The sequence below is a fragment of the Cotesia typhae genome, unplaced genomic scaffold (assembly GCF_013202065.1).
Source record: "Cotesia typhae breed Kobodo isofemale line unplaced genomic scaffold, CoteBio_Ctyphae contig_43, whole genome shotgun sequence".
Lineage (NCBI taxonomy): Eukaryota > Metazoa > Arthropoda > Insecta > Hymenoptera > Braconidae > Cotesia > Cotesia typhae.
Window position 1 is genome coordinate 4,412,442 of NW_027423752.1, and position 20,130 is coordinate 4,432,571.

The window sequence follows — 20,130 nt, forward strand, 5'->3', positions numbered from 1 at the left end:
AGATATAAAATAATCCTATAGTTTCATAGTTAACATAATCATTCATAAGAAACATGAACCTTCTACGCCAAAGAGTGTTTCAATGTCATAAATAGCAGGCAAATATTTTTATTGATATGTTGTTATTATTTATTAAAATATAAAATAATCTTAAAGTTTCATGGTTCACATAAGAAATATGAGTCTTCTGAACTGGAGATATTGTTTTTAACATCATATAAACTGCGAACAAATAATTTTTGTTTAAGTCGTTACGACGTAGCAGTAATTGTTTATTTTACTTCCGTTATTTTGTTGTAATAAGATACTTTTAAGACAGTAACAATGTTATAAGTGATTACGTTGTCAATAAGTTTTATGTACCTCTCACGGATACACATCGATTGTTACCAACATCAAATTGTAATTGTATTTTCTGCTCTATATAAGAAAGTGTCAGAGGACCCATAGTCAAACTTCATTAGTAAATCATCGTGAATATAATTTTTTAATATAACCCAGTCGAGTATTTCTTTCAAATTCTGAGTGAATCCCCAGTTTTTATCATTAATTTTTTTCTGTGGGAAGTTGATCTTTTTTTTCTGTGCGAAGTTGATCTGTCAAATCCAGGTGAGCAGTGTTTCTTTTCGATTTCAAACTTTTTACTTGAAAATACTTCTGTTTTTTTGGATTTCTTAAATAGTTGTAAAAAAGACAATTTTCCTTGAGTTCTGTATAGTGTTACTGATTATTTTTTTCAATTCTTAAAGGAAAATTCACCATGGCTGTTCCAAACTTGGATGTGGAATTCATCATATCACCTGTTGAATGGGAAATGGAAATGTCAAGTCTGGTCTTAATGAACATCATGAAATTGGCTTTACAGCGTCAATTTATTTTGACTGGTGACTTAAATGGTGCTAAAATAACCATTGCAAACGTCAGCGCGGAATCTATGATGATTACAGAAAAGACAGTTTGGTTCAAAGTTGATCTAGACTTTTCAACGTTTCCATATATCATTAACCGTGAAGAATTGTTTACATCAGAATTTCAGCAGCAGTTGCTGCAGCGACATCAGCAACGTCAGCAACAACAACAGCAGCAGCAGCGAGTTGAGGTTATTTATCTCAGTGATGATGATGATGATGATAATGAGAATCATTAGTTTACTGTCATCGTTGATTTTCATTATAATTTTATTACTTATGACTTTCAGGTAAAATACTAACCATTTTGGTACATAAAAATATTTTAGGTACATGTAAAAATGAAAATATCAGTTCAAATTGAGTTCATACACTTGTCTCATAAAAAAGTTATTCGTTACTGAATATTTTAATTAAAAAAACAATTAAGACTTTTTATCTGACAAATCAGCAAACCCAAGTTGTACTGATATTTTCAATTTACATGTATCTGAAATATTTTTAAGTACCAAAATACTCAGTATTTTACCTGAAAACTTATCTATCTATCAAAATATTATTTTATTTTATAAAATGAGTTTATATATATATATATATATATATATATATATATATATATATCTGTTATCTATATTATTGTATGTATATATGAAATAAATTTATACATATGGGTTAATCATATATCCATATTATTGCATTCAAAAAATATCAATAAAAAACAAAAAAATTTTTAATTTTTATTGGTTTTATTTATAAATTACTACTACTTTTTATTTATAAGTTCTTATTGGTAATTGTATGCATATCAATTATATTCATTAAGGTAAGTGGAAATAAAATCTTCTATATAAAATGAGATTAATTAAAACAGTTGAAAAATTAACTTAAAATTTGATTGCTGGAAGAATATGGTCTCTGACTTTTTTTATTCCTTGAAAAATTAGGTTTTGTGAAGCACAAAGTTTAAAATTCTAGCATTTCTTAAACCAGTACAATTGTTTTATCAAGATAATGTAATTGTTTAATTTATTCACTGGTTTATTTGTTGAAGTTTTAAATATATTTTTAATGTTTTTTTTTGTTAACTTCCAACTGTTAAACTAAGATTCTACTTGTAAAATAGTAAATTATAATTATAGAATTATAATTCTTGAAAGAGGTTTGAAAATTTTTAAATTTAGAAATATTTTTAAAGATTTCTTGTAGGTATATTGAGTAAAATCTCAGGATTTTCTTAACAGCAATAGAAGTTTTAGTTGAATTTATTTTAAAAAATTGACACTTTTAATATTAATTTTAATAATATACCTTTATGGAAAATTAATCAAAACTTTAAAATCGAATTACTAGAAAGTAATAAAGACTAATTTCGGTTAGTGATTATTGTAGCAGAGAGAAAAAATATATATAGATATACAGTAAAACGTTTGATTCTGTCATTGATCTTTATGGGAAATTACAGGGTATATCTTATTTTATTAAACGTGATGTTTAGATTCTTATAAAAACTAACACTTTGAATATTTTTAACATATTTTTATTATATAAGAAGTAATATGGTTTCCAAGAATGTGAGAGATCTTACATTCACCAACACAACTTAGCATAGGTGATTTCAATACAATAGTCAAGCAAAGTTTCAATATGACATTTCCAGTATTAGTAGCTTTCGTTATATTAATCACATATAATAAAATAGACAACTTCAACATAACTATAATGATAACTAAGAAATCTAACTATCATAAAAATATAATCAATGATTTTTGATTGGTTGAAAAATTACACACACGAAGTATAAATTTCTCGTACTATCTTGATAAAACAATTGTACTGGTTTAAGAAATGCTAGAATTTTAAACTTTGTGCTTCACAACACCTAATTTTTCAAGGAATAAAAAAAGTCAGAGACCATATTCTTCCAGCAATCAAATTTTAAGTTAATTTTTCAACTGTTTTAATTAATCTCATTTTATATAGAAGATTTTATTTCCACTTACCTTAATGAATATAATTGATATGCATACAATTACCAATAAGAACTTATAAATAAAAAGTAGTAGTAATTTATAAATAAAACCAATAAAAATTAAAAATTTTTTTGTTTTTTATTGATATTTTTTGAATGCAATAATATGGATATATGATTAACCCATATGTATAAATTTATTTCATATATACATACAATAATATAGATAACAGATATATATATATATATATATATATATATATATATATATATATATATATAAACTCATTTTATAAAATAAAATAATATTTTGATAGATAGATAAGTTTTCAGGTAAAATACTGAGTATTTTGGTACTTAAAAATATTTCAGATACATGTAAATTGAAAATATCAGTACAACTTGGGTTTGCTGATTTGTCAGATAAAAAGTCTTAATTGTTTTTTTAATTAAAATATTCAGTAACGAATAACTTTTTTATGAGACAAGTGTATGAACTCAATTTGAACTGATATTTTCATTTTTTACATGTACCTAAAATATTTTTATGTACCAAAATGGTTAGTATTTTACCTGAAAGTCATAAGTAATAAAATTATAATGAAAATCAACGATGACAGTAAACTAATGATTCTCATTATCATCATCATCATCATCACTGAGATAAATAACCTCAACTCGCTGCTGCTGCTGTTGTCGTTGCTGACGTTGCTGATGTCGCTGCAGCAACTGCTGCTGAAATTCTGATGTAAACAATTCTTCACGGTTAATGATATATGGAAACGTTGAAAAGTCTAGATCAACTTTGAACCAAACTGTCTTTTCTGTAATCATCATAGATTCCGCGCTGATGTTTGCAATGGTTATTTTAGCACCATTTAAGTCACCAGTCAAAATAAATTGACGCTGTCAAGCCAATTTCATGATGTCCATTAAGACCAGACTTGACATTTCCATTTCCCATTCAACAGGTGATATGATGAATTCCACATCCAAGTTTGGAACAGCCATGGTGAATTTTCCTTTAAGAATTGAAAAAAATAATCAGTAACACTATACAGAACTCAAGGAAAATTGTCTTTTTTACAACTATTTAAGAAATCCAAAAAAACAGAAGTATTTTCAAGTAAAAAGTTTGAAATCGAAAAGAAACACTGCTCACCTGGATTTGACAGATCAACTTCGCACAGAAAAAAAAGATCAACTTCCCACAGAAAAAAATTAATGATAAAAAAACTGGGGATTCACTCAGAATTTGAAAGAAATACTCGACTGGGTTATATTAAAAAATTATATTCACGATGATTTACTAATGAAGTTTGACTATGGGTCCTCTGACACTTTCTTATATAGAGCAGAAAATACAATTACAATTTGATGTTGGTAACAATCGATGTGTATCCGTGAGAGGTACATAAAACTTATTGACAACGTAATCACTTATAACATTGTTACTGTCTTAAAAGTATCTTATTACAACAAAATAACGGAAGTAAAATAAACAATTACTGCTACGTCGTAACGACTTAAACAAAAATTATTTGTTCGCAGTTTATATGATGTTAAAAACAATATCTCCAGTTCAGAAGACTCATATTTCTTATGTGAACCATGAAACTTTAAGATTATTTTATATTTTAATAAATAATAACAACATATCAATAAAAATATTTGCCTGCTATTTATGACATTGAAACACTCTTTGGCGTAGAAGGTTCATGTTTCTTATGAATGATTATGTTAACTATGAAACTATAGGATTATTTTATATCTTAATAAATAAGAACTACAAATTAATAAAGATATTTACTTGTTATTTGTGACCTTTAAACACTCTTTAGTACAGGAGGATCATGTTTCTTATAAATTATTATATCAACTATGAGACTTTAATATTATTTTATTTATGTTAACTATGAAACTATAGGATTATTTTATATCTTAATAAATAAGAACTACAAATTAACAAAAATATTTACTTGCTATTTGTAACCTTGAAACACTCTGTAGTACAGGAGGATCATGTTTCTTATAAATTATTATGTCAACTATAAGACTTTAATATTATTTTATCAATATTTTAATAAATACATGGAAAAAAATTAAAGAATGTTGTACAAAAAAATATGGAGGTTATTTGAAATTTTTTTATTTTTTTTTGTTACAAGATTCATAATTCAACTCAAAAACAGTAATATACTTTAAGAATATTAAATTAAATATGATATAAATAATTTTCGATGAACCATATCTGTAATCGCTGAACATATTCCATTGCGCAGTGGTAATCATCGTACAGTATGTTACTGTGTTCATTTCCCTGATGCTGATGACATTGTAAAGTATTCGGTAATTTGTTGATTGATGGACACCCCAAACATTCCAGATCAATAACTTGTTTTGTTGGACTGCAAAAATTTTGAATCCACTCTTGTTTTTCATGTCCTTTTACGTAAATAAATTCATAATCTCTTGTGATGATGTCAAGAACATCTTTAACATTATCGTATGATATAGATCCACTGTCCCATGATAATCCATGAAATTTATCAATTAACCATGTATTTATGCGTTTATAAATATTTGGCAAACTGCTCCATTTACAAGGTGGCTTGAAAATTTTAATGTTAAGTATGTTAGACCGATCAGGTGTTTTACTCACAGTAATTGCTGCGAGTTCTTTCACCACAAAGCGATTGTTTGGAATCTTGAACCCTTGCACATCAATAATTATTTCTCCAGTCATTTTTTCCAACGATACAGATGAATTTTTATCACTCACAAAAATTACTGAATATTTTCTGAAAAAGTCGGTCTTTTATATGATTTATCCCCTCTCACATATCATGGAAATTAGTGTTTTTCTTTACGCTCTTGAAGTTTCTGAAATTTTTCAGTTATTTCAATAGTTTTTTTGCTAAATTCTGTTTATCAACACAATTCAGGCACAACACTTTGGTTCGAACAATATTAATAACTTCTAAATTTTTTCCAATGCAATAATATTGCGCACAAATTCACCAATAGCATCAGGAGGAACGTCACCAAACACTCGTTCTATCAGATCATCAAAATCCTCACAAAAAGGTTGATTACTCCACAAAAACTCGTTCTTGTTCACTCAATTTATCCATATTTTTTATTCTACTCATCCTTCTTGCCGGCTGGTTAAAAATAAAATGATCGGAGAAAACAACCAATTCAGGAGTTATAAACAAGTTGAATGATGAATTTATGGAGAGGGCTGAGGCGGAGTCGGCCACGCATGGCAGACAACCAACCACAAAAAACAAGCACCGCCTGTCGGTAAAACAGATCCCGATCTATATTATCAACCAGCGGTAAAACAGACACTACCCCCACTCCTCTACCTCAAAACGGTTTGATGACGTCATCTACTACGCAGTTAGAAAATTCTAGAACAGAATGAGTCATCTGGTTCGTGGAAATTTCCCCACCCCTTTCACAAAACAAGTCTAAACCTGTCTGATGATGTCATCTACTACGCAGTTAGAAAATTCTGGAACAAAATGAGTCATCTACTGCGCAGTTATATGACCTTGAACAGGTTTAAGCCTGTCTGATGACGTCATCTACTACGCAGTTAGAAAATTCTAGAACAGAATGAGTCATCTACTGCGCAGTTAGAAGTAATGCAAGCTGTCACCAGATGGCGTTGCGTGAAATCCTTCTCGCAAGTAGTTGACATAACTTCATTTTAAATATATAGAACATGGATATACCATACTACAAATGCGTAATCCTGAACTATTGATCTGTTATGGCCGAGCCGAAGGCGGGTTAATAGTTGAGGATGCTTTTTTAACCTCAAAATGTTGAACTCAAATTCAAAATGGCGGATAGCAGCCACGAAATAGCAGCCACCAGATGGTTGATTCAAAATGGCGGATAGCAGCCACGAGATGGCAGATTCAAAATGGCGGATAGTAAAATTCAAAATGGCGGATAAATTTAAAAAATGGCGGATAGTAAGATGGCGGCAGAATTCCCCACAAGCGCCACCTATAACCTCGATAAAAACCTCATCCAAAATGTCATACATATATACCGCAAACAACACATACTGTCGGTAAAACAGGTCGTCCATATCTACAGACGATACTTATCACGAACCTACAACCGGTAATGTAGAATACTTAGTACGGACACGAACCCTTTATCGGTAAACATATTCCTGCAATGTCGATATCACCCCCAGCTTCACTACTGATAACACAAATGTATAATAAAATGTAAAGGGAAACTAGAGTACAGTACGCGGCAACATCAGAAACTTTCACGAAAATAATGTCCTAAGTCAACAACAAACAATTACGTGGACTAGACTCTGGAGTGGCATCAGCCGATGAGCCAGCTCACCCTGATGACGCAAGAAGCGTGAACTCCAAAGTCTAGAACATTCTACATTTTCGAGAACCTGATAAGCAACCCTACTCCTACAAGGGCGCGTCCCTTGGAGAGTCTATAAAAGCGAGCTGCATCGGGAACTCGAGGCCTTTTTCATAATATCATGAAGCAACTAAGTACTGCTCTAGAAACCGATAAACATTACACTGTACGACGGTTTCCCTCCTGATAATTAAATTGTATCGCATTACTAATTAAATAAATCGGAGACTATTAATTTCATATTAAATCAGTTTATTTCGGAGGAAACTCGAGTCCACCTACTGACGACATTGGAGGTCGTCCCATCCTAATTCTCCAGACCCCTTTATATTATTTAGTGCCGGTTCTTCTCAAACCGCGCGGTTACGAGGACGTAACACCCGTAAGGATAAGTATCAGCCTCTCCTTCTCTACGTCTTTTAGGGCCCGTAACTCTAATGATTTTCGTTTCTGTCTTTGTTATGACCTGGTGGTAATTATCTCTTCGTATACCTGAATAGGATACCAGAAACTCTTTTTCCTGGTCAACTACTAGAGAACGTATGGAATTATAATTAATTAACTTTTCAGTAGACCCATTAATTTTAACGCCTTTTAATTTAGAACATTCACTGGTTTTACCCTCATGTTTAATGACGTTAGAATAAAATTTTGGGCCTCCTGATACAAATGAGGAAATATAGCTACCTTTTCCATAACTCTCTAATTCATCCGTTAGGTCACCCAAAAAGTCCCCAGTAGCTAGGTCATTCGTACCATCACTTACATATATGACTGAATCAGTATCATAATATAATACTTTTTCGTTCAACACATCTAAATAATTATATAATTTGAGGCGAGCTTGAGCGGTAGTGAAAGCAGCAATTACAACGTTAGCACGATCAGATGGTGAATAACACTCAGAATTATTTTGCCAGGAAACAAAAACAGTTTCATCATTTACTGGTAATAATGATGTTACTTCGACCTCAGGGTTGAAAGCTAAGTCTATCAATTCGCTGTAATTTTTGACAATTGATTTCTTCGTCATGTTTTCACGTTGCCCAAACTTACCCCAAAATGAATTCAAAAATAACTTAGCTAGAGATCTTAGACCCGGGCTCTTACCGATTTTATTGGCATCCAGTGTAATACCCTCCCTAGCTTCATAATTATCGATATATTCTTGACGCGAGTGTTCATCTATGCAATGAACAGGCCATCCTGAAGCTTCTTGTTTAATTTTCAAGAAAGTGTTAATATATTCAACAAACAAACCCGTATTATTATCATCCCCAGGGATATACCGTACAGTGTTATAAGACCAAATCTCGTCTATTTCCTGTATAATATATACCTTTTCAACCGCCTTACGGAGCTCACAAGATACCCATGTACCATATACACTAGTCACAAAAATTAAGGGATATAAAAAAAATTCCAAATTTTTTGGTGATTTTCAGCGAGCTGTAACTCCGAGGAAAATGATCGCACAGAAAAAAAAAAAAAAGCAAATTGTAGCTCCAAGTATCTAGTTTTTAGATATGACCATGAAAATTTTTTGTCATCGTCAGGTCGGAGAAATCCTAAGAAAACTACTGACAAAAAATTTTTCGAAATTTTTTTTCGTCTTAAAAAAGGTCTACGGGCTTCAAAAAAATTTTTTCGATTGTTTCGTTTAAAAGCTCTTTTAGTAAATTTAATACCCTTTAATTTGACGTAATCAAAAAGCCTGTACGATAATTTGCCGCGGAGTTATCGTCAATCAAAGCGAAAAAGTTTTTTTTTACTTTGGAAATCAATAACTCTGGAAATAATGACCGTATAGGAAATCGAAGGAGGGTTTTGAAAACTACACAATATTCTCTATAAGAAAACGTAAACCGCTTTTGAAGAAAAAATTTTTTTTGAATTGAAAACTCGGACTGAAAAAAAGACAAAAATTTGCATAATTAAGGATATTTGGATAACTTGGTATAACTTTGGATAAAAGGGATGAACGGAGGATACCGTTAGTAATTTTTTAACTTCAAAGTGTCCCCTAAAATCCCTAAGAAATTCAAAGCGCTGCGATTTTTTGTTCATAGTGCCCAGAAGCTTCAAATTCTGTGTTTTCGCAAAAATCACCATTATGAGCAATTTTGTGATTTTTATTCATTTTTCCATTGAAAAAAAATTTTTTTTTCAAAATTCTTTATTTTTTCGATCAAAGAGATTGATTTTTCAAGAAATTTGAAAAAAAAAAAATTTCAATTTTTTTCGAAAATTTTTTTCGAAATTTTCTCAATTTTTTTCGACTGTTGTTTTACCGCCGGCATTAGCGTTACCCAAAGCATACCACGTGGAGGTTGCTCGGTCGGATTTACGCTTCTCACACACACGCGCGCGCGCGCGCGCGCGCGTGTGTGTGTGTGTGTGTGTGTGTGTCTTTGTCTGCGTGTTTGTCTGTTTGCAGCTGCCGAATGACCTCTGTACGCACGGCAGTAACTGCTCAGTACCGTGTATTGCCACCTCTGTTCCGAATCACAGCTCGTAAACGCTCTTGCATGTTGATGCATCATCGAATATCACGTTGCGAAATTCCTTGCCAACAACGTAACAACGCTTGAGTCAACTGATGAAGATTGTGCAGTTGCGGATAGTCTCGCCGCAATCGACGCCCAAGCATGTCCCAAACATGCTCAATTGGGTTCAAATCAGGACTCATCGCTGGATGATTAAGCGTTGTTACGTTGTTGGCGCGGAGAAAAGTTCGCGTACGAACTGCAGTGTGAGGACGAGCATTATCCTGCATCAAAATGATCATGCGTGTGCGCATAGGCAGGACGTGTGGCTCCAGAATTTCGTCGACGTACCTATCGGCAGTCAACGTCCCACGAACGATGACCAACGGGGTTCTGGTATTGAAGGACACGCCTGCCCACACCATGACTGATCCACCATTGAAAGCTGTAACTGGTCTCGTAAAACCATCCCGATCTCGTTTTCCACGACGGCGCCAAACGAGAGATCGTCTATCGCTGCCATGAAGACAAAATCGAGATTCGTCAGTCCATAATACACTGGTCCACTGTCTACGACCCCAATGGTGATGATCATGAGCATAGGCCAATCGGGCTCGGCGATGTCGTGGAGTGAGCATAGGCACGCGATTTGCGCGTCTAGCGCGTAGTCCTTGCTCTCGAAAGCGATTTCGAACCGTCGATGCCGATATGTGTTGTTGGGGAGGACGTTGTCGACGATTGCGAAATTGATGAGCGATCGTGTGGGCATGCGCAGTAGGGTTTCGACGAGCTTCTCGAATGATAGCTCGATCATCACGCTCGGTAGTGATTCGTAGTCTACCTTGACCCGGACGACGATCGTAACTTTGAGTCGCGTTAAATCGGGCATAGGCCCGACTGATAACGGACTGGCTCACTCCCATAGAAGCTGCTACTTTCACCTGACTGTAGCCCTCTTGAAGGAGGGTAACAATGCGAGCCACATCTGTGGCAGCTAAATGTCGACGAGGCATATCAAAAGGTGCTTATCAAAGAAAAGCTTACATAAAATTCACGTAAGGAATTTAGGCTAAAAAGAAAACGTAAAATTGAAGTTTTGTGTGAGGAAAAGCCGAACTCCGCGGGGGGTATATCAATTTGTTTTTATTGAATTTTTAAAATGAGATTTAAAACTAAGTCAGTTGTAGCGGACAGAAAAAATTGAGTTAATTTTTTTTGACAATAGTGAAGCATTCTGAAGACGATAAAAAAAAATTAAAAAAAAATTTTTGATAAAAAAATTTCGAAAAAAATTTTCGAAAAAAATTGAAATTTTTTTTTTTTCAAATTTCTTGAAAAATCAATCTCTTTGATCGAAAAAATAAAGAATTTTGAAAAAAAAAATTTTTTTTCAATGGAAAAATGAATAAAAATCACAAAATGGCTCATAATGGTGATTTTTGCGAAAACACAGAATTTGAAGCTTCTGGACACTATGAACAAAAAATCGCAGCGCTTTGAATTTCTAAGGGATTTTAGGGGACACTTTGAAGTTAAAAAATTACCAACGATATCCTTCGTTCATCCATTTTATCCAAAGTTATACCAAGTTATCCAAATATCCTTAATTATGCGAATTTTTGTCTTTTTTCAGTCCGAGTTTTCAATTCAAAAAAAATTTTTTCTTCAAAAGCGGTTTACGTTCTGTTATAGAGAATATTGTGTAGTTTTCAAAACCCTCCTTTGATTTCCTATACGGTCATTATTTCCAGAGTTATTGATTTCCAAAGTAAAAAAAAACCTTTTTGCTTTGATTGACGATAACTCCGCGGCAAATTATCGTACAGGCTTTTTGATTACGTCAAATTAAAGGGTATTAAATTTACTAAAAGAGCTTTTAAACGAAACAATCGAAAAAATTTTTTTGAAGCCCGTAGACCTTTTTTAAGACGAAAAAAAATTTCGAAAAATTTTTTTTCAGTAGTATTCTTAGGATTTCTCCAGACCTGACGATGACAAAAAATTTTCATGGTCATATCTAAAAACTAGACACTTGGAGCTACAATTTGCTTTTTTTTTTTTCTGTGCGATCATTTTCCTCGGAGTTACAGCTCGCTGAAAATCACCAAAAAATTTGGAATTTTTTTTATATCCCTTAATTTTTGTGACTAGTGTCGTTCCCTCTCTGACGCTCAATTGTGATAACAGTCCTCTTGGACTAAATTATCACAACATGTTTTACATAGAGGAAAAAATAATTTTCCATGAGCTCTATAAGGAAGTACTGGGTGAAATAAATTACGAGGAGGTAAAACTCTACATTTAATTTATCCCTCTACCTTTGAAATATCATTATTGACACAAAGGGTATTACACTCTTTTCCAACATAAACCGTTGGATGACCTATCGGAAAATAACCTCTTTTTAAGACCCATGGATATAAGGAACATACGTCCACATACTTGATTTTTTCAATATCTCTACCATTATTATCTTGTTTCACATCATAGTACGTTTTCGCATTACCTGTACGTCCACCAAAAAATGCATCTCTAGGGTTAAGTGGCTGAATCGAAATAACTTCAGAAGACGCGAGAAAGGCCTGCAGATCAGGATTGTTTTTTTTTTTCATGATTAAATTCACATTCCCAGATCTCAATCAAATTATAGTCACCACTCTTAATTTTTTGAGCTTGTATTTGGGTATTTTCATACCTAATATTATGACTACTATGTTTAATATTTTTTTTTTTATTGTTAAATGTTGGTTGAGATCTGTTTGATTTATAAAATTTCGGACAACCATGCCAAAAACAACCATGAAACTGATATGCAAACTTTTGTCCGTCTTCAGCCTCTCTGTAACCATCGAGTTTAATTCCACCAGGTATTATTACTTCGCGGCCCCGTAACGCATGAATTATTTTAATATTTTGACTATGTTCTAACCATGTCAACCACTCAATAGCAACCCGTGATTGATTATCTGCTAACCTATATCCTGACCGTGGTAAAATACCAATCTGCTTCTCCTTTAAATAATTTCGCCTGTAAAACAACATACATGTTGAAGCGATTGTTATACATTCCGTAAAAGGACATACATTACCACAGTCAAGAATAAGCTTCCTAAATTTACTACATGCTAATCGTAAAATACTTACATCTAATTTACAATAATGGAGAATTTCCTCCTTAAAATTACGTCCGTAAAGTTAGAAAGGTGAAGTCGGCAGAATCACTGGTTTCATATCTCAAAATTTAGTGCTCATTTAGTGCTAATTTAGTGCTGATAACAGATATTTGGTGCTGTGATAGGGGGACTAAAAATGAGAACACTGCTAACTTTTCATTAAGCTAGCAGTGTACCATTCGTGACCATGCTATGATGTAGTTGGAGCGAGAAGCACATCAGCTAATAATTTAGTGCTCAATTAGTGCTGCCTGTACAAGCAAACAGATTTTTCAAAAAAACATTTTTTCAATTTTTAAGTATAGATAACTGCTGACATAACGATACGAGCAATCATAGAGCTGGAAGATGACTTTAAAATCGGTATTGGTAAAATTGAAAAGAGTTACTAAATGAGCACTAAATTTTGAGATATGAAACGAGTGATTCTGCCGACTTCACCTTTCTAACTTTACGGACGTCTTAAAATTAAAATTATTATTTGTCTTTACTCTATTTTCATACCATTCGAGAAATTCTTGCTTTTCCGACTTCTTTGGAGGTGTAGATTTCTCAGACATAGAGTTGAAGCCGTAGAACTGCTTGTCCGGCATTACACCGATGTAATCTTGATTGGCTCTGCTGTTGAAAAAATGAGGAAAATAACCTTTCCGCATTTTATCTTCGAAGCCAAATGATTTGGGTAGAGCTGACAATGGTGCCGAAATGAAATTCAGACTATCAATAAATTTAATTTTTTTACTGTTAAGTTCAATTAAGGTGACACTAGTACCGGTTATGATCGTATCAATATCACTTAACTGTCTATTAAACAACTCCGTGAGGATAAACTGTGCATCAAAACCTTTAGCGTTGTGTGCTATACATACCACTTTTTTACAAGTCTTAGGTTTACTTATTTCTAAGATATAGTCCACAAATTTTTCTACACAGTCTTCACCATGAAAAATTGTTTCACAAACCCTACAATTATTACACCAAGGTCTGGTGGTACCCAACTCGAGGTCATCAATATCACAACACACATTATACACTTGTTGAACGACACATAAATTTGGTACATGAATGTTCATCTTTTCACTGCCATGAAATTTATCATCTTGGCGAGTCTCAAGATCATAATACACAAATTTTACGCACTGATTAGTTGGTTGAGGTAACTTCACAGGTGTCATGAAACAAAAATGTCCTTCTTCGCAAAGTTCTTTACACGTAGAGCACAAAAATTTCCCACAACTGTGTAAAGCCTTTCTCGGGAATATAATTTTATGGCAGGTTAAACAAAATTGTTCGTTATCACACACAGTTTGCTCTTTTCCTCCGTACGAGCCTTTGACTAAATGATTATTGTAACACTGTTGTCCATAGAAAAACCGATTACATTTGATACATGTTATTTTACGCTGAGTTGTATCGCAAGTACCTTTTGCATAGCATTTGGTACAAGAGTATGGACAGTTTTTGTGACTGTACTGATTTTTATACTTCACTGAACATTGTTCACAATAATGCCTAGCAGATTGTAAACCTTTAACAGTGTATATATACTCAAAATGCTTTACCTGTGGGTAGTAAAGGATTCGTAGCGTAATCTCCACACTTCCATAGCTTTCAATCACTTGTTCAGTTCCATTAAAAAGTATTGGGTATAGTTTTGCACTATTATCTTTTTCAGAACTGTACACTATGATAGCCATTCCTTGGTATTTTAAATAATTTTGGAAAGATTTTATTTCCTCGAGCCCACATCCTTCATTAGGAACCGCTACACCAGCAAAATTTGACAATTCTTTTGCGCGATTTTTTTGTTCTTCACCTCTACCATCCCTTATAATTTTATAATAGTCATACAGTGGACCTGTTGATGCTTTTTTGAGTAACTTCTTTTGACCCGCTATCGCCGTTACCAGTGCTCTAGGTAAACAATATTCATCGTTGTTGCGTAAATTAATTACACCATTTGGTCTTATTAAATCAACAGCAGGGGTCCACATTCTGCCTTCAATACCGTCAATGATATACAGCTTGATATAGAACGTATTTGTTACGTTGAATCCTCCGGCACTTTGACTAATTTGTGAAACCAGGTTCCATAGATCCTCGAACGTGTATCCATCAATTTGTCGTAATCTTTGATACGCAGGCATATTCTCTATACCTTCAAAACTGAAGCTCATCGTGAAACGGTTATGCCCATGTCTCCCCGCATCAATGATGCAATCGTATAATTCTCTAAACGCCTTCATAGTCCAAGTAATAGGGTTTTGACCCGCGGGTGGGTCTGCAATACGAAATTCCATATCAAAATTATCCATTAAAAATCGAGGGAGTCGCTGTCTTCCATAATTGAGTTGAATTAGAGCACGGGGTTCTTCTCCTTGATCCATATTAACATCTTCATTAATATTATCCACCACATTTTCCTCAATATTATTTTCTACTTCTGCGGCAGGCTCGTTTCCCCCACCAACTTGAATGTTACCTATAAAATAGAATCATTATTAAATAAAACGCTAAAATAATTATAATAATATCTTTGCGTCCTCAAACTTACCTTCATCGAGATTTTGTTGAATTTCGTCGTTTTGCACTGCCAAAAGACGGTCTTTATTTAAAACGGGCAAATTTTTGGGAAGTTCATTTGATTCTAACCATTGTGTAACAATCTGATCATCATCATCGTTTTCTATTTGTCTACCATCATACAATACTGGATTTTCAATTGGAAGATACCCTTTTTTAAAAATGACATTAAATTAAAAATAAATAAAAAATTTAGCGAGCCTAATTATTTTAAAAAGCCTAGTAATTATTCATATATTAACTTACCGTCAATATCCGCCAAATAATTATTTAAATCAGGCAAAATTTCAGGTAAAACATTTTCACCAAACCATTCGTTCTCAAAGGAGTCACTAAAACCGTTGGGATCCATCGTAATTAGAAGTTAAAAACGGAATGTACTCTCTCGAAATAAGACCACAAATAAAAGTTAAATTTTTTCTCGTTTCGAGAAACATCACACTTCTCCAAAACCCCCTCCTCACACCCCCTGCTGCGACCAATTTTAAAAAAAATCTCATCAGATCTTCAAAAATACATCCTACATCTTTTTCCCATTAACCCCATGCCATCACTAATTTATGACATACGTCTTTATCACCCCATATACTAAAACCCCCTACCCACTTACAGGAAAAACTTCAGGTACAAAATTTACCAAGGGAATTCCTTCACACGGGGAAACCCCCCCCCTCACCGCGGGGAGCGGAAAAGGTCTGGCGCCAGTGGCCGAGGAGTGGGGGTTTGTTGTGTCTCGCCATACGTGCCCCTAACTACTTATTCTTGGTGGAAGTAATTTTTTATTAATTCAAATCATCATAAATACTTGATACAAAAAATTTTTATCGTTGATCAAGATTTTTAGATACCTGAGGGAAACAGTGCCACCTAATTCAGCTGAGTAAAAAATCTTCCCATTTGACATGTTAATCAATAAAAATATTAATGAAAATTTACTTCTATCAAGAACTAAATTTTTTGTAGCAAGAGGCAGAATTTTCTTAAAACAAGATTTTCTTGACTTAAATAAATTTTTTTAGATCTAGATATGTATTTCTTGAAGCAAGGGAATTAATTTTGTTGGAATAAGTGAAAATTCTTGTGTCAAAAAAAAAAAATTTTTTTTCAATGTTAGATGAATTTTTTTCTAATTCTTTTCTATTCTTAACAAATAATTTTTATTTTTATTTCTAATTAATTTATGACAAATTTATTCTAATAATATAAGCTCACACATCTTTGGGCGATTAATTTTTTATATAAATAAACGACTACCTAAATTTAAAGATTATTTCTTCATGTATCTACTCACAGTTTGGGTTAACCTAATTGGGTTCTACTACGAGCCCAGTTAGGAAAACCCATCGATGCAATATTTACATTACGTTGAGAAAATCATCTTCGGTCCCATACAGGTCTCACTTGGGAGAACAGCAATTTTATTTTTATTTTTCGTTGGGTTATCCCTCTTAAGTTCCACACAGGACCCTATTGGGAAAAATTTAATAAAAATTATAACTTTTACATTGGGATTGCCCAATTGGGGCTAATTAGGCTCTTGTAGAGATTTCCCCATTGGGCATGCCTCTTCGGGACTCAATCAGATCCAGATGTATACCCTGGGTAATCCCAAAGTAATTTCTAGTCGGGAACTGAACAAAACTTTTTCTTTTCGTCTTGGGCTTTCCCATTGAGGTCCAATGCAGAGCCCAATTGGGAATAACTGACTAAAATTTTTACTTTTTATCTTGGGTTTACCCATTGAGGCCCAATGCAGATCCCAATTGGGAAAAACTGGTTATAATTTTTTACTGTTGTTTTGGGAATTCCCAATTAGGTCCCACACAGAGCCTAAATGGGAAAAACTAATTACAAATTAATGAATTATTTCTAAGGATTTCCCAATTGGGAACTGATTGGGCCCTCATAGAAATTTCCCTATTGGGAATGCCTCCTTGGAACCCAATAGGGTCCAGATATATACTCTGGGTATTCCCGAAGTAATTTCTAGTCGGGATAATTGGTAATTATTATAAAATTAAAAGTTCTTATAATAAGGTGTTTATTTATAAGTGAGTAATATGCAGATATTTATTATTTAAAAAAAGTTTTATGAATATTTGAAAATAATTAAAAGAAAAAGAAATTTTTTTTAATTGCACAAAAAAAAATCCGAACAATTTGCCAAGTACATTTTTTATATTATTCTTTCGGTAGTAATGAAAATACAAATGAAATAAAATACAAAAAAATTTCTGATATCTGTTACGAATGGTACTAAAATAAATAATGACATTAAAGTTAGCAGTCACTCGAGAATTTTTTAATTTTTTTTAACAAACAAATTTGTTCAAAAAAATTATTTTTAAAAAATTGCATTTTTTATTTTTCAAAATTTTTACATCCCATACAACGAATAAGGATCGGTCGATCATTGGACGATGATAGGCACCCGATCCTTGATGATCGGCCGAGAATCGGATTTTTCATTGGGCCAAGGATGGTTGGGTATCGGATATTAACATCGTCCCAAGATTGGCGACTAAGCATAGGCCGAGCATAGTAACCGAGCATCGGCTGATCATCGGCTAAGCATATTCAAACGGAAAAATAATTTTTAAATCAGGCTGAAGTATCGCAAAATTATTGATTTTTTTCAGTCGTATTGTTATGTAGATTTTTAATTTCGTCCTCGGGGTGCACAGGAGCGGCGAGTCTATCGAAGTTCCTTGAAAAAAATTTTAAGATTAAAATGCGATGGGAACCGAACCTGGTCCGTCTGTCTGGAAGTCTCGAATATTACCAACTGCGTTGCATGCCGTAATTAACAGAAAGAATTTAGTTTAGTTATTTAAATGATCAACAAGTATTTTATTCCAATGTATACCAATAATTCGCTTTATAGGTACTTTATTTTCTCAATTTTTATGAGTAATTAATGAATAACTAATTGAAAAATGTTCTCTAATAAAAACGGTAAATTTATCACCTAACTTATTCGTTTGAGAATGTTTGTTATCTTCCATAAATATTCAATAATGCCAGTAAATAAAATTTAAGAAACAGCTGATGTGATATTTAGAGGAGATGCATAGCAGAAAATTTATCATATCGGCCAAGCAACGTCTGATGACCGTTTGTCGTTGCTATGAGCTTAGTAGAGCGGTCGATGATGAGCCATTCATAGGCTGATCATAAGGCGCTGATCCTTGTCCAAGCATTAATAGCCTAGCTTCGAACGATACTCTGTACACAGTAAAAAATTTATGTCATTGCTTAAAATAATTTAATGTTAAAAATTTTTGTGTTAAATGATTAACACTTTTATGTGTAAATTTAACATTTTTATGTGTAAATTTAACAATTATTATGTTAAATCAACATAAAAGTGTTAAATATTGAACATAAAAATTTTTTGACGCAATGACGCAAAATTTTTTACTGTGCATGGGTATGAGTTTTTTACTTGAAAAGTAATTCAGTCAATATATTTGTTAATAAAAATAAAATTTTTGTAATTTACATAAAATTTTTGCATTTATTTTTTATAAGTTCTGCTGAATGTATTTGTTATAAGTTCTGCAAGAAGTAAATTCATCACATCATCGGCCAAGGATAGGCTGATGATCGTAGGTTGTTAGTAAGAGCATCGATCGGTGGCCAATGGTGTACCAGCCATAGGGCGATGATAGAGTACCGATGCTCGGCCTAGCATAAGTAGCCTAGTCTTGGCCGATCATCGGTTTTTTCCGAGCATCGGTGACTTCGTATGGGATCTCAATTAAAAAAAAAAAATTTTTTTTGCCATAATTTATTAAAAAAAAAAAAAATTCTAAAAATTATTAAATATGTGCTAAATTTATTTTCTTAAATAAATATTATCTAACAATTTTTGAGGTTTCACAATAAAAAAATTTATAAAAAAAAAATACATGCAGGAATAACAAACAAAACTTAAATGTAAATTATAAAAAAAATTTAGTTAGTACAAATTTAATTGTTAAAGAAAGATAAACGACGTTAAAATATCTGCTGCCCTCATAATTATATGTATTTTTTAATAAAAAAAATTTAGTTAATACTTTTCTATTAATTTAGTTGCTGTGTCTCCGTGATTCAAGTGATTCAATCATTCATCAAGTATGGAAAAATTATTTCAGTTTCGGAGCGAAAAAAATATCCTATCACAATTTTTCTTTGATGGTGGACATTGCTACAAACGACGTGATGAAAATGATATGTAAGTGTCCAGCTATAAATTTTACTTTTCATTGTCATTTCATTGTATAGCTTGAATCAGCTGCAACATAGTTTTAAATCATATTTATTTTTGAATACATTAACCTAATTACTTATTTAATATATATAATAAATTAATTATTTTCTTTACGCAGATATGTTAAATGTCTCCTGAAAAATAGTAAAAAGTGTTATGTACGAGGTGTACTTAACAGAGGAGCGCCAATTATTTTGTTGAAAGATCATAATCATTCTCAAAATCATAATTTAAAGCTGATTTTTGATTTTAAGTATGTGTTAAGTATGAAGATATGAATAGTATTATTATATATAATGTATAATTAACTTATTTATATATTTAACTAATATAATTAATAATAAAT

General features: G+C 32.5%; 1 protein-coding gene across 1 annotated transcript; it reads left to right on the top strand.

Moving 5' to 3' along the window:
* Positions 1 to 555: 555 nt before the first annotated feature.
* On the top strand, positions 556 to 1,147 carry LOC141528438 (uncharacterized). The gene is made up of 2 exons (XM_074244483.1): positions 556 to 609; positions 750 to 1,147. The coding sequence occupies exon 2, from the start codon at positions 761 to 763 to the stop codon at positions 1,145 to 1,147; it is 387 nt and encodes a 128-aa protein (XP_074100584.1). The 5' UTR covers positions 556 to 609; positions 750 to 760.
* The last annotated feature ends 18,983 nt before the right edge of the window (positions 1,148 to 20,130 follow it).